Source organism: Andrographis paniculata, unplaced genomic scaffold (assembly GCF_009805555.1).
Source record: "Andrographis paniculata isolate CXL003 unplaced genomic scaffold, ASM980555v1 Contig22END, whole genome shotgun sequence".
In the NCBI taxonomy this organism is placed as follows: domain Eukaryota; kingdom Viridiplantae; phylum Streptophyta; class Magnoliopsida; order Lamiales; family Acanthaceae; genus Andrographis; species Andrographis paniculata.
Genome location: NW_026137513.1, coordinates 3217907 through 3233737, shown reverse-complemented (window position 1 = coordinate 3233737; position 15831 = coordinate 3217907). Strand labels below are relative to the sequence as shown.

General features: G+C 30.1%; 2 protein-coding genes and 2 non-coding genes across 4 annotated transcripts; 3 read left to right on the top strand and 1 right to left on the bottom strand.

Annotated features, from left to right (window-relative positions):
• Nucleotides 1-1200: 1200 nt before the first annotated feature.
• TRNAV-AAC (transfer RNA valine (anticodon AAC)) lies at nucleotides 1201-1274 on the top strand. Its single transcript has one exon. It is a non-coding gene; the product is annotated as a tRNA-Val (tRNA).
• A 4561-nt stretch (nucleotides 1275-5835) lies between these two features.
• Nucleotides 5836-8166, top strand: LOC127245575 (glyceraldehyde-3-phosphate dehydrogenase, cytosolic). Its single transcript, XM_051266554.1, has 11 exons — nucleotides 5836-5975; nucleotides 6145-6245; nucleotides 6369-6484; nucleotides 6583-6682; nucleotides 6785-6931; nucleotides 7015-7075; nucleotides 7173-7270; nucleotides 7354-7496; nucleotides 7578-7661; nucleotides 7744-7833; nucleotides 7925-8166. Exons 1-11 carry the CDS (start codon nucleotides 5948-5950, stop codon nucleotides 7968-7970), a joined length of 1014 nt encoding a protein of 337 aa, XP_051122511.1. The 5' UTR covers nucleotides 5836-5947; the 3' UTR covers nucleotides 7971-8166.
• Nucleotides 8167-9105: 939 nt separating this feature from the next.
• On the bottom strand, nucleotides 9106-9187 carry TRNAS-AGA (transfer RNA serine (anticodon AGA)). The gene has a single exon. It is a non-coding gene; the product is annotated as a tRNA-Ser (tRNA).
• A 3995-nt stretch (nucleotides 9188-13182) lies between these two features.
• Nucleotides 13183-15606, top strand: LOC127245448 (pentatricopeptide repeat-containing protein At3g04130, mitochondrial). The gene is made up of 2 exons (XM_051266333.1): nucleotides 13183-13463; nucleotides 13995-15606. Exon 2 carries the CDS (start codon nucleotides 14041-14043, stop codon nucleotides 15604-15606), a length of 1566 nt encoding a protein of 521 aa, XP_051122290.1. The 5' UTR covers nucleotides 13183-13463; nucleotides 13995-14040.
• The last annotated feature ends 225 nt before the right edge of the window (nucleotides 15607-15831 follow it).

Here is a 15831-nt window from a genome sequence, read left to right as displayed (position 1 = left end):
CTTTGTCTTCCAGCGAAAAATGTCTCTTATATTAATACATAGCTTAACTATATTAATTTTCCTTTTAAATTGTCATCTAATAATGTTTTTAATTTTTCTTATTGGTGAAAATTTATATTTATATTTTTTGTCCATCATATATATATATATATATACTGTTATAAAAGGCTAAACAAAATATCAATTATTAGAATAAGCACAATGGTTTGTATTAAATATAGGTAAAGAAGTTCAAATCTTTCAATGCCTTAAAATTTTGGATGTCACGCAACTTGTCTTGTCATCTCGCCAGTATCGCATGCATATATAAATTTATTTACTTTTTATTTAATATATTATGAATTTTTTTAATATTATCTAAAATATTTATTTATATTACATTAAATAATTTTTAATTAAAAAATTAGTATCCAAATTTTTAAAAGAACACATTTCAAATATTTATTTCTTATTTTAACTATTATGTATACAAAAAAAAAAAAATTAGAATTATTGTGGGTTTGTTTGTGGAATTTTAGGTTGGATTTTAGTATTTCAATTTTTTTAAAAAAAAATTTATATCAAATCAAATATTTATTTTTTATTTATTATAATACATTAAAATTTAATTTTACATTCAAAATAACAATAATTTTTATATCACATTAAGAAAATTATTTTAAGATAAAAATTTATTTTCAAAATCCAAACTCAATCAATATACCCCCATAAACAAGTGGTGGAATAATATTTAATAAATTTTAATCAATAAATTATTTTTATATTAATAGTATATTATAAATACAAATTATTTAAAATAATTTAAATTATAATTATAATTAGTATATACTTCTTCTATCCTAAAACATTAGAGATATTTGGGATTGACTCGAAAATTAAGAAATAATAATATTACATTAATAGTGGGTGTAAAAGTATTTTTAAAAAACTAAAATACCTTTAGTTTAAATAATTATTATGAAAAAATAAGAATAATTTTATAAAAATATGAAGAGTTAGTTACCAAAAACAAAAATATGACTATTATTTTTGGAAGGGCGAGAATATTAATTACTAGTACAAGCACCAGTCAAACCCAGCCCAAATTAACGTTAGCAGTCATTCACGATAAAATGTTTACATTTCTTCAATCAACATAATATCTTATTATAAAGTTTATAAATCAAATCATATAATTAAAACAAAAACTTACAAATCAAAGGTGTCGTGGTGTAGTTGGTTATCACGTCAGTCTAACACACTGAAGGTCTCCGGTTCGAGTCCGGGCGACGCCAAACCCTAAATTTGATTAAAGGTGTTTCGTGTATTTTGCCACGTCTCATCGAATTAAAAATATATTTATGGGACAGAGAGAATTTTTATTTTTTATTTTTATTTTTTTACCCATATGCTATTTTGGTTTTAGCAAAAGCAGGTCAAAAAACGTGACAACAAGAAAGGCGTGGAACGCGACGTGGCGAGTGATGTCACGCCTCAGGCGGCAAAACTAGAAATTTATTCATTTAAAAAAAATTAGCATATAAAATATGGGCGTTGACAATTTATTATTATTATTATTATTATTATTATTATTAAATAAGCGAATAATAAATTAACAGTTGAGGGTGTTTTTATTTTTATATTTAAAATAATTTCAATAAAATTTTGTCATTTTTCCTAATGCAAAATAAATAATAGTAGTATTTTTATGTTTAAAATAGGAAGAAAATTATTTTGGAATTGATTCTAATTTATTTGTTTAGCATGCAAATTATTACATCTTTAAATTTGAAAATGGTGTTTTTTAAATAAAAAATAAATAAATATAAGAAAAGTCACTATAACAAGTTTATAAATCTAGAATATTTAATTTTATTATTATTATCTTTATAATAGTTTGCCTTTTCGCTATTATATTTGAATATTCAAGGTCGCAATATTATTATATTATAAGAAAAAATTAAAGTCATGAGAGATTCCTCATGTAATATATTATTAATATAACGATTATGAATGTATTTGGGTAGTGTTAATTATTGACACTTATATATATATATATATATATATTTCATAAAAATCATAACAGCCCAAAATATTATTTTTACTTACACGAATTTTTTTATCTCACATATAAAAATTTAAAATTAAAACACTAAACAATGAATTTTAATTATATTGTTTTTAAAATGGTATAATAATTATGGGTATTTTTTTATAAAATATATTATTTAAATAAAAAAAAGTTGTAAAAAATATATACTAATCTTACTCTCTTTGTCCCACAACAAGGGTGACGTTTGCTTTTTGCACGTAAATTTTTTAATATTAGTATTATAATGGACTGTAATAAAAATGACGAAAATACTCCTATCAGTATTGTGTAATATAAAAATAATAGCATTTGTGTAATATAGTGTAAGTTGGAAGGGTATTTATTATTTGGGTAAACTGTTTTTTTAGTCCCGTAACTGAGACCCATTTATCATTTTAGTCTCGTAAGTGGAGTCTATCGCAAACTAGTCCCATAAGTGAAAAATTTTCGTTGTTTTAGTCCTCTGGCGTCGGAGACACCCGCGTGGCTCGCCGGAGGTGACGTGTCCGCCAGGTGCCCCGCCAGGTCAGCGACACCTGGCGAACACGTGGATTTATTATTTTTTTTTCAATTTTTTTTAATTTTTTTAATTTTTTTTAATTAGACAAAATTTAAAAAAAATACAAAAAATTAAAAATAAGTTTTAAAAAAAGTTAAAAAATTCACGTGTCCGCTAGGTCAGCGACACCTGGCGGACACGTCACCTCCGGCGAGCCATGCAGGCATCTCCGGCGCCGGAGGACTAAAATAGCGAAAATCTTTCACTTATGGGACTAGTTTGCGACATGCTCCACTTACAGGACTAAAATGATAAGGGGGTCAGTTACGGGACTAAAAAAACAGTTTACCCTTATTATTTTAGGTAGATAGTACAATTACTAAATTATGAAATGGTAACCTTATTTTGGGACGGACGAAAATGGAAAATGACAACCTTTCAATGGGACGGAGGGAGTATTATATTTTCTAGATCCGTCAAAATTATTTTTATTTTGCTTTTTAATTTTTTTGTTCCTTCCGTCTCACTTAATTCTTCAACTATTTATATTTTAGTCTCATGTAATTTGTCTTTTTTCTTTTTAGAAAATATAATTATACACTGTTTAATCATATTTTAAAATTCATAATTCATAATTTTTTATTTTAATTAAACTATTAAGTTATTTTAATTTTAATCTATAATTATTTTCTATCACATTATTTCTTTATATTTTAAATTACCAACTAAAATTTTAAAAAATACTTTAAAATTCTAAGGGTGTGTTTGTTTGGGGGTTTGGATTTTTTATTGAGATTTGAATAGTAAAAAAATTGAATTTAAATAGTTGTATGATTTAATATAAATATGTATTGATGTGATATTTTAAATATAAAATTGATTTTTAATATAATATAAAAAATAAAAAATAATCTCATCGTCGATCATAGCGAGCTAATTTTATGGGATAGGACTAATAATAATAAATCACAAATGATTTGGTGTTGAGGTCCCGGGTGCTCCAAGAAGTTCCCTCTACCGCATGTCTTATGATGTCTACATTATTTTTCATTAAATATATATTTTACCCAAATTGTAGACATGAAGTTCAAAATCAAAGCAAATTTGTCCATCTCGAAAAAACAAATAAATTATTTTTAAATAACATATTTACATTAGCCTTTCCACACCCACGTGGAATATTCCCAGATTATTCCGGTAAAAATAAATAAATGCGTGTCTAAAAAAGTAATTAAAAATAAAAATAAATATTCTTGAATATCTGGTTTCTTATTTTCCAAGCAAGAAATGTAACCTAAATCTGATATTACAAATGTAAGCAATTACGACCACTCACCCTCAGATTTTAGAATTTTTTCTTATTAGTCTTATGAATTGTGAAAGATACTATTAAATAATTTATTTTTTTTATTATTTTTTTTGAATATTTATATTAAAAACAATATATATATATATATTTGTAAATAGACTGCTCAGTATTTCAAGTTTATTTATTTATTTATTTATTTATTTTTACTTTTGTACATAATATTTTATATTTTATATATTTTTTTTATATAGAAATGCAATTCAAAATTTATGTTAGATAACAAAGGGAGTTCGATTTTGAATATTAATTATTATATCAAAATATATTATAAATAAGAAAAAATGACAAAAGATACTTCTATTAATATTTTATAATACCTGTATAATGACATTTATACAAAAAAAAAATATACATATATACAAATATAAAAATATTTTTAATATTAATAACAATGACGTAAAAAATAAATGGATACGTTGTTAAGGGACGAAAATATTATTTATTACCTTTCCAATCCTAATCCAAACAAATACCAATATATATATATATATACACATTTTTGTAATACAATTTTAAATTTCTTTATGGAAAATAAAATTACATGTATATTTCAATTATTGAAATAAACAAATCTATGTACTCCTCCGCCGGATTTATCATCAAACAAAACAGTGGGAATGATTGGTTTTGCTTCAAATCAAAATTCAGACACCTTTCCAATAAAAATATATTTAGAGTTCAAATTTTGAGTTGGGATTTAAATAGTAAAAATTTTGAATTTGAATAGTTGTACGATGTAATATAAATAGGTGTTGATGTGATATTTTGAATGTAAAATTAATTTTTAGTATAATATAAAAAAATAAAAAATATATATTTGATTTGATATTTTTGGGGAAAAAAATGAGATGAATAGTGTATTTAAAATCCAAAATCCAAACAAACACACCCCTAGTGTATTTATTCAATCATTCTTGTTTCTTAACGCTATCAGAAATAATAATATAAAATATATTATACAAAAGTTTTTTTAAAAAAAAAATCTAAAATTTTATTATAAAAAAACAAAAAATTATTAAAAAAATCAAATATTCATCTAAAATCGTATATTTTATATTTTTGACACAATTTTTTATATCACATAACAATAATTATTTTATGTAAAGACGCCGGATGAACGAGGCAAATAAACTTGTTTATTATTGTTTTTAATTAATATTATAAAAATATATATGTACTATATGTATTCATAAAAATAACAATTCAAATTAAAATACAAAATAAATATATTTACTTTATTGTGTTTTGAAATTGACAGGATTATGATTTGAGTTTTTTTTTTTTTTTTTCTATAAATAATATATTTTGATATTATATTTTATGAAAAAAAGTAATAAAATTATATTTTTTTATTGAAAACATTTTCAATTTAATTTATTTTAGTGGAATGATTTTTCCCAAATATGATTAAAAAACTATATATATATTAACACAATATATATATATATTTATTCTTAAAAAAATAAAATATTCATATAAAATATTATTATTTTTTAAAATTAATAATATAATTTCCTATATATAATTTTCTATATATTTGTTCAATAAGAAATAGTCAGGTGATGCAGAGGTTGGACTTGTGACAGCGTGGTCATAGTAGTATATGAAATAATTATTTTTTTTATATTATATTATAAATTTATTTTACCTTATTTATATTATATAAAACAATTATTCAAAACTCTAAAATTAAAACTAAAATCAATAAACAAACACATCCTAAGAGGTGTTTGAAAAATATTATGGAAAATTGTGGAAGAACAAATTCTTAAAATATAAATACAAAATTAAAGTTCAAAACAAACTCCATCACATCCAGCGGTTTTGAAAAAGGTCAAAAAAATTCTTCCCTTTTTGCTTTTCCCCCAAGAAAACAACGGCACCACAGTTTTACATGAACCATGGCTGCCTGCCCCTCTATAAAAACGCTCCATCAGTTTCTGCTCCTCACCATCTTCTGCTCTTATTATACACTCCATTTCTCTCATTTTTCTCAGTTTCTGGCCTCATGGCGAAGATTAAGATCGGAATCAACGGTATGCTCATACTCATTTATATAATATAGATCCGCGCTTGTTTAAGTGTTTTTGAGTTATTTCATTTCGCTGTTGCTTTGATCGATCAGTAGATTTATTGTAATTTCTGAGAACGGCCTATGAAATTCGATTCTAATGTTTTTGATTGTGTTATTTGGGGCTTGACTAGGGTTTGGCAGGATTGGTCGTTTGGTTGCGAGAGTTGCTCTGCAGAGGGACGATGTGGAGCTTGTTGCTATTAATGATCCATTTATCACGACTGATTACATGGTGATTTTTCCCTCGTTCATTTTATATATATATATATATATGTATATATATGTATCTATGTATAATGTAATCTGGTTGGAGTTTGGCTTGATTAATGATGCCTGAAAAACGAAATGTGTGTAGACATATATGTTCAAGTACGACACCGTCCATGGCCATTGGAAGCACAGTGAGGTGAAGGTGAAGGATGAAAAGACCCTCGTCTTTGGTGATAAGACTGTAAAAGTGTTTGGAGTCAGGCAATTCCCAAATTCTTTCTTGCCCTAATTTCAAAATACATGAATGATTGAATATTTTGATCGTTATTGAATGTTGGTCTGTAAATTGTGATTTGCAGGAACCCTGATGAAATCCCGTGGGGTGAAACAGGTGCAGAGTATGTTGTGGAGTCCACTGGGGTCTTCACGGACAAAGATAAGGCTGCTGCTCACTTGAAGGTCAGATTCAGATCCTCTTGAACAGATCTAATATTGATTTGTTTCTTACATACATGTTGCATTAGTAGTTCTTGTAAAATTTATTTGTGTAATGAATATTAGGGTGGGGCTAAGAAGGTAGTGATAAGTGCACCAAGCAAAGATGCTCCCATGTTTGTTGTTGGTGTGAATGAGAAGGAATACAAACCTGAGTACAATGTCGTCTCCAATGCTAGCTGCACCACCAACTGCCTTGCTCCCTTGGCTAAGGTATCATCAAAACATCACTTTTGTCCTACCTTCGACATAAAAATTCACATTCATGAATTGGATTTGATTGGATTGGATTGCAGGTTATTCATGACAGGTTTGGCATTGTGGAGGGCCTTATGACCACTGTTCACGCCATTACTGGTTTCGCCTCTTTCCTTCCTACACTTAAGTTTTATCGTTACATCCTATATTGTTCTTGATGTAATAAATTGTTTGTTTGATTTGTGTGTTATTACAGCTACTCAAAAGACCGTCGACGGCCCGTCTGCTAAAGACTGGCGAGGCGGCAGAGCGGCCTCCTTCAACATCATCCCCAGCAGCACTGGTGCTGCAAAGGTATTATTACCATTTCTTGAATTCATTCGCCCGTGTTTGTTTCCACTATGTTGTCGCTTCTAACCATGTGTCTTTTGGATTAGGCTGTCGGGAAAGTGCTTCCATCTCTGAACGGGAAGCTGACAGGGATGTCGTTCCGGGTCCCTACAGTTGATGTCTCAGTTGTCGATCTCACTGTCAGGCTGGAGAAGGAAGCAACCTATGACGAGATCAAAGCTGCGATCAAGTCAGCGCATCAGTCGATATGTCGTATAGTTTTTATTACACCTAAGGAGGTTGTCTGAGTTTCTTGGTTGGTTTTTTGCAGGGAAGAGTCGGAGAACAAGCTCAAGGGCATTCTTGGCTACACTGAGGATGACGTTGTCTCCTCTGACTTTGTTGGCGACAACCGGTAAGATCACTCTGCCTCGTTTCAAGCTAACGTTGAATCAAACCTTAAAAATGTAGAAAAATGATACGATGATTCTGTTCAGTTCGAGCATATTCGATGCCAAGGCGGGGATCGCGTTGAGCAACAAGTTCGTGAAGCTCGTGTCGTGGTACGACAACGAGGTCGGGTATAGGTGAGAGTCTGTTATTGCATCAAATTAGATCGATCAGTGATGGTGTTTTTGATGGTCATATGATTTTTATTTATTTTTTGTTTTTTTGCAGCTCCCGTGTGATCGATTTGGTGGTTCATATGGCTTCTGTTGCTTGAAGGAGGAGACTTCTCGCCTTATTTGCGCTTTCTGATTCTTAAGAATTAAACTCGTGTTTCTGAATCACATTGCTGAGACTATGAGTCGTGTTTCTCCCTGTGTATCTCTTACTGTGAAGAGAGCTTTTTATTTGTCAATTTGAATGAGATGTCGCATTTTCAAATTTATAATTAAGTAGTCTCAATCCGGGCGATATATTATTATCTTTGTCATTTAAATCTATCTGCAATTCTTTTTTTAGACTGTTATAAAAATAAATATTCCCATTTCTATATTTGGTAAAAAAAATATTGGTTTTCATAATTTTGTACTTCTTCCGTTCCAAAAGAGTTTTTTATTTTTGTCCGTCTTAAAACAATTGTCTTAAAACAATTGTCTTGTTTCCTTATTTAGTAACCGTGGTCTCCACTTTATATCAAAATTATTCATACTTTTCCAAACTACAGGATATTTTAGTATTTTACATTCTATTTTATACCGGAGAGAGTATTATAATGTGCAATAAGTGACAAAAATTATACCTTCACATTAAAATAATTATAAAAATATTGAATATATATTTATATAATGGAATCAGTATTACCCTTTTTTGTTTCTAAAGAAATTTTAAAATTGTATATGCTAAAAAAATGTATAATAGAAATAGTTGATATAATTATTGGGTTTGTTTTCATTGTTTTAGTTTCAGGTATATATATATATATTTATGTAAAGTATAGAAAATTTTACAAATAATATAAAAATATTTTATATTGAATATCGATTTTTGTAACATATGAAATATAATATAGTATATATATTTAATGTACCATGGATTGCAAATTTTCCGGTTAAATATAGATTTTATTATAACTATGAATATGTAATCATAATTGATCAATATATTTAAATAGTATGTAAATACTATTTTATTTGTTTTTCTATAAAATAAAGTTAGTTGAACATTTAGGATTATTATCTTAATTTATTTTTTCTTATCGAAAATAATAGAGTATCATTTTTTATTATTTTAAAAGCTACTCTCAGTCCCATATATTTTAGAAATATTAGTATTTAATTTACAAAAATATGTACCAATGTAAAATTATGTTTAATGAAAAAATATACTAGTATAATACAAAAATAAAATAAACTCGTGGTCGGCAGGATTCGAACCTGCGCGGGCAGAGCCCACATGATTTCTAGTCATGCCCGATAACCACTCCGGCACGACCACTTGCTGTTATAACGGTGAACGTTTATATATTTAACGTTTATATATTTTGAAATTATCGAACTAATTTAAGCTCAGAACTTGAACAATTGGACAGTCCATAAATATTACTCTCTCTCTCATATTTATATACAAATTTGTTTTATCAGAAATATTAGTATTATAATGGAAGAAAGTATAAAAAAAAGATAAAAAAAATTAAATTACCCATATTAGTATTGCATGATATAAATATAATGACATTTGTGTAATATATTGTAAATTGAAATGGTATTTGCAATGTTAGGTAGATGGTCGAATTACTTAAAAAAGAAAATGAATATTTTGTTATGGAACAGACCAAAATGAAAAAATGGATAAATTGTTAAGGGACGGATGAAGTATATTAAACATTTATTTTTAAATTTTATATTATAGTAAAAAATTATTTTTACGTTCAAAATATTATATCAAATACCTATTTATACGAAATTATACAACTATTTTAATTAAAAAATTTATTATTCAAAATCCAAATTTCAAAACAAACACACCCAAAATAAATAGCTAGATTAGCCCAAACGTTCGAACCGCTAGTTTCGATTTATATTTACTCATTTTTTAAAATTTTTCTCTTTATTTTCTATTTTAAAAATTCTGTTTTTATTAAAGAATAACCCAATGTAACTTCGGTTATGTTGTGTTGAATTTCTTCTGTAGTGATAATAATATAAGAAAAATCTACCAGATTGTTATAAAATAAAAGAATATTGATATAATAAGTAATATTTTATTTGTCCCATGACAATTGAGTATAAATAATTAAATTAAATACCAGATAAAAATAACTTATAAAAAATAATAATATATTAAATAATAATATAATTTAAATCCAATATAATTATATAAAAATTATTATGTAATAAACAACAATAAATGTAAAAAAGTATCGTAACAAAAATATATTTATTACATTGTTACTTTTATATTATTATTAATAATAATAATTTATTTTTATTACTTTTTGTTGATGTATTTTTCAATAATAAAAAGTAAAATTCGAAAATAGGGAATTATCTCCGAATTTGATATAATTAGTGCATGAGATTAGGAATCCCAAAGGCAATTTATGTCTATTGAAGATGGTTTCTTAAGTTAGGAACAGACCAATTTAAAACCCTTTAAAGAAACGGTTTGAACCGCCGTATGGTCGGTTACAGCAACCACTGTTAATCGCCCAAAAAATTCTCTTCTGTCGACACGTGTGTTAACCGACTCACCAACCGCTCTCGCCAGTTACAGCACTCAACTGACTCGGCTGACCGCCTCTGAGAACCTCACCGCCTTAAATGAGCGGCTGGTCCGACCGGCTACTCAGCCACCAAAATAACCCCTGACTCCTTAGACAGATCGCAGGCCAACCGACCAGTCCAGATACTAACTGGTCGCTAGACCAAACGACTCCTTGGTCGCCCCACCAAGCGACCACCATCTGATCTCTTGTCCGACCTCGTATCGTCCGTCTCATTCTTCTTCGCCCGACCTCACTTGGTCCGACCTGTGTAATAACCGTCCTTCTTCGACCGACTTCCCCTTTCGACCGACCGTCGTATCAGCCGTCCTTCTTCGCCCTACTTCCTCTTTCGACCGACCGCCGTATCAGCCGTCCTTCTTCGCCCGACTTCCTCTTTCGACCGCCCGCCGTATCAGCCGTCCTTCTTCGCCCGACTTCCTCTTTCGACCGACCGCCGTATTAGCCGTCCTTCTTTGCCCGACTTCCTCTTTCGACCGACCTCCGTATCAGCCGTCCTCCGTCCGACCTCAGTTGGTCCGACCGCGGGCCAACCGACTATGGACCATCCGACCGACCCAACCGACTGCGAACCATCCGACAGCGAACTAACCGACCGGCTCTATTTGTCTTATCTCCTTAGATAAACAACTGGTCCAACAGACTATCCTCTTGACAGACCTTTGCGTCTGTCCATACTTCTTCTTTGCTCGACCTTCGTCTTGACAGACCTCCGCGTCTGTCGATACTTCTTCTTTACCCGACCTTCGTCTTGACAGACCTCTGCGTATGCCGAAACTTCTGCTTTGCCCGACCATATCACGCCCGAGCTCCGCACCCGACCTTATTATTCCTGAGCTCCGCACCCGACCTTATTACACCCGATCTTGTCCTGTCAGACCTCCGTATCGGCCGATCATCCTTCCTTGTTCGACTTTCTTTTGCCCGACTTCTGGGCCGTTTGACTTATATTCATACCCATCCAGAATTCTACTGCAATTATTTATTATTATTTTTTGTGTTCAACACTTTTATTTTTATAAAAATATAGTATTATAACTGTTGCTTTTTACTATTTATAAGTTAAAAAAATATAAAATGGTACTACCTCTGTCCAATTACGAGGATTTCATTTATATTTTGGATGTTAGAACTCTGAATACTTATTATTATATGAATACGTAGTACCGATTAAGAAAAAATTGCAAAAATATTTGAATTGGTGTATTATAATACTAATATAAATATATTTATATAAAAAAAATTATACAAATATAAAAATATTTTTAATATTAAGTATAATGACACAAAACGTAAATGTTACTTTAAAGGCGGATGAAAGGAGTAATATTTATTAAAGTTGAATGAAAGACTAAAGGTGTGTTCGTTTGTAAGACTTTTACAAAATTTTACTATTCATCCCATTTTTTCCCCCCAAAAACATCAAATCAAACACCTATTTTTCATTTTTTATATTATACTAAAAATAAATTTTACATTCAAAACATCACATCAACACCTATTTACATCACATCATACAACTATTCAAATTCAAAATTTTTACTATTCAAATCTCAACTCAAAATCCAATCCCCCAAACAAACACACCCTAATAGTATTTCTTTTGTCCAATCACAAATATATATATATATTAATTTTCTATTGTTCAATTATAAAATGATCATTTAAAAAATAATTCATTTTTTTAATACAAAATATTCATATTTTATCATCATATAATTATTTTTACACAAAAAGTAAAAAAAGTAGTAATATAATAATTTTAATTATATACATATTGGGTGTGTTTATTTTGTGTTTTGATTTTAAAAAAATTTATATAATATAAAAATAATCAGTCTATTTAGCAATTAATCGATCTTTTTTGTGTTGTGGTATGCAAATTTGTACTTGTAATATAAAAAATAATATTTTGTATTGAATAATTAACTTTTTATTAGTGAATTATATATATTATATTAACGTGTATATATTTGTACTTTTTTAAAATAATATTTATAAAAAATTGTTCATTAAAAATAATGAATGAAATTCATGAATACACATAGTAGTATATTAAATTTCTGGGAAAAAATTATTTTTAGTTCCAATATAATAAAAATTTATCAATTTTGGTCCCAATATAAAAATCTTATCAATTTTGGTTCCAATATAACCAAAACTTATTATTTTTGGTCCCAATATAATTTTTTTTTATCAATTTTAGTCTCAATATAACCAAAACTCATCATTTTTTTGTCTCAATATATTCACACTTTTTTTTGGGTCCCACCGTCGACAAACTGACGAAAAATATTGATATGAAAAGAAATCAAACTTTATATTTATATTCGAAGAAATTGCACAATCTTGCAAGTCCACGTCAGCATTTCTGTCGGTTTGTTGACTGTGGGACAAAAAAAGATAAGGTTTGATTATATTGTGACAAAAAAATAATGAGTTTTGATTATATTGAGACTAAAATTGATAAAAAAAATTTATATTTGGACCAAGAATGATGAGTTTTGATTATATTGAGACCAAAATTGATAAAATTTTTATATTGAGACCAAAATTAATAAATTTTAGTTATATTGAGATGAAAAATAATTTTTTTCTAATTTTTTTTGAATAAATATATTAAAAAAATTTGAAAAAAAAAATCATTATTTTTATAAAATATACTTTAGCCCTCAACTTTAACATCCACGGACCACAGCCAGTCAGCCACTGGGGCACCAATTTCTCCCCGTCTTTTCTTCTTCCCCTTATTTCCTTTCTTCCTTCTTCTTTCCACGCTTTCCTCAACGCTTCTTATTCTTCACCGGTTCACCCTGTAGTCCTAAGGTTTAACGAATAGAGGAACCGTATCCGAACCGTGTACGTGTAAAACTCGGTTCGATAGCGGTCCGGTTTGAAACCGGTTGGGCAAGTTTATAAATAGTTACGTCGTCTTCAGGAGATTTGCCGGGGTTTGCGCGAAGAAACTCGACTGAATGTCTCTTGGAGGTACGGAAATAATCGACTGGTACAAATTGCATTTTGTTTAGAGTCGACTAGATCTCTCGACTGACTTGTTTGTTTGTTTTAGTGTTTTAATTTTTTGTTGTCTTTATATTACTATTCCCTGCTTTTGTTCCAATTGGCTGATTTGATTTAATCGTTTGTGAATGTTCACTTGAAATCGGATTCAGTAAATGTGTTGGATGTTTTTTGTTTCATGACATTTGATCGCATTTAGTAAGTGAGATTGATATATTCCCAACCATTTTTGTGGTGCACACGAAGTGTTTGTGAAATTGAAGTTGGTATTTAGTCACTGGTAGAGCTTACCGTTCGTGTGGATATTGAATTCGGATTCGAAGTGTTGAGTGTAGAATATGTTATCTCGTATTTTGATTGTAGAATTCTAGACAAATTTATCAATTGCTCATTTACTTAGATATTCATGATTTCTATGATGAAATGCTTTTGGTTACAATAATCTCTGACATCTGAAGTTTTCTGTTTTTTTGTTTTTTTCAAAATGGTAATTTGCAGGTTAAACCATATATCATTCATTGTCTTGTAAGCTGGTGTCTTCTTCATGGTCTTGTGTGGTAGAATCATCGTGAAAGCTAACAGAATCTTTCGTTTGTCTTCGGAAGCTTATTCTATATTCCCAAATGTCTACAAGAGCTACTTTAGTAGGTTTTCATCTTCAACATGTTCTGCCGTGAAGAGTTACTCTTTTTTGGGCAATGCACATTCTCATCAACCAGATAATAGCATAGATTTGGGGTGTAAGCATGATGCAGATGCTGTCATTGACAAAGTGCTTCAAGCAAACTGTGATACTGAAGTGTTTCAGTTGCTATTGCAAGAGTTTGGATTTGAAAAAATACGAATCACCCACAGTTTAGTCGACAGGTTGCTTATTCGTTTTCAAGATGATTGGAAGTCAGCATTGGGCGTTTTTAGATGGGTACAGTCATGCTCAGGGTACAATCCCTCACCCGAATTGTACGATAAACTGGTCGACATATTGGGGAAAATGAAGGAAATGGAGAAAATGAAGGCTCTGTTGCAAGAAATGCAAGAGGGCCATCTTATCTCGCTCAAAACCGTAGCCAAAGTGATGAGAAGGTTTGCCGGGGCCGGAGAGTGGAAAGATGCTGTAAAAACATTCGACGAATTGGAAGATTATGGATTGGAGAAGAATACCGAATCCATGAACTTATTACTCGACACCCTCTGCAAAGAGCACAAAGTTGAGCAAGCTCGTGATGTATTTTTGGAACTGAAGCAGCATATTCGACCAAATGCAAACACATTCAACATATTTATCCATGGTTGGTGCAAAATAAAAAGAGTCGAGGAAGCGCAATGGACAATTGAAGAGATGAAGGGACATGGTCTTCGCCCCTGTGTCATCAGCTATTCGACAATCATCCAATTCTATTGCTTTCGAGGGAATTTCCAAAAGGTCTACGAACTTCTTGACGAAATGGAAGTGCAAAAATGTCCTCCTAATGTCGTCACTTTCACGACTATCATGCATTCTTTGACGAAGAACGAAGAATTCAATGAAGCTTTACGGGTAGCTGAGAAAGCCAAATTATCCGGATGTGAACTTGATACACAGTTCTACAATGCTCTAATACATTCCCTAGGCAGAGCGCAGCGTGTGGAGGATGCAATATATGTATTTACGGAGGAAATGTGTTGGAAAAGCATCAATCCGAATACATCGACGTACAACACCATGATTGCCATGTTCTGCCATCACGGGCAGGAGAATCGGGCGGTGGAATATCTTAGAAACTTGGAGAATTCGTCGTGTTGTAAGCCTGATGTGCAGTCGTACTATCCGTTGCTCAAGTTGTACTTTCGGAATGGGAAGATAGATACATGCTTGGCTTGGCTGTTGGATGATATGGTTAGAAAGCAACATTTATGTCTCGACTTGGCGACGTTCACCCTTTTGATCCACGGATTATGCCGCGCGAATAGATGTGAATGGGCGTACCGGCTGTTCGAGGATATGGTCGGGCAGAATGTAAAGCCTCGATACGTGACGTGCTCGATGCTTCTTCGGGAAATCAGGCTGAAGAACATGTTTGATGCTGCAGACATGGTTGAAAGCTACATGAGGAAGATGAAATCCTCCTGAATGCAGAAACTATTCCGGGTAACTTTTATACATCTTTTGTGCTTTAATTAGTTCTAAATTTCTTATTTTGAATTGCTCAACTGTTAGTATTAAGTAGCGTCTAAGAGTATATTGACTAAAATATAAAAGGTGATAATTCGTAGTCGCTACTTTTCGAATCAATTATTTATAGGTAAACCCACAAACAAGGCTTAAAATATACTATTAAGATATGTTTAAGTATAA

What these genes read in the sequence shown, in the direction of transcription:
- LOC127245575 (XM_051266554.1), top strand. Translation starts at nt 5,948, where the DNA reads ATGGCGAAGATTAAGATCGGAATCAACG. An exon ending in CACTGTTCACGCCATTACTG is followed by an intron (nt 7,076 to 7,172) that starts GTTTCGCCTCTT and finishes GTGTTATTACAG; the next exon opens with CTACTCAAAAGACCGTCGAC. An exon ending in GACTTTGTTGGCGACAACCG is followed by an intron (nt 7,662 to 7,743) that starts GTAAGATCACTC and finishes GATTCTGTTCAG; the next exon opens with TTCGAGCATATTCGATGCCA.
- LOC127245448 (XM_051266333.1), top strand. Translation starts at nt 14,041, where the DNA reads ATGGTCTTGTGTGGTAGAATCATCGTGAAAGCTAACAGAATCTTTCGT.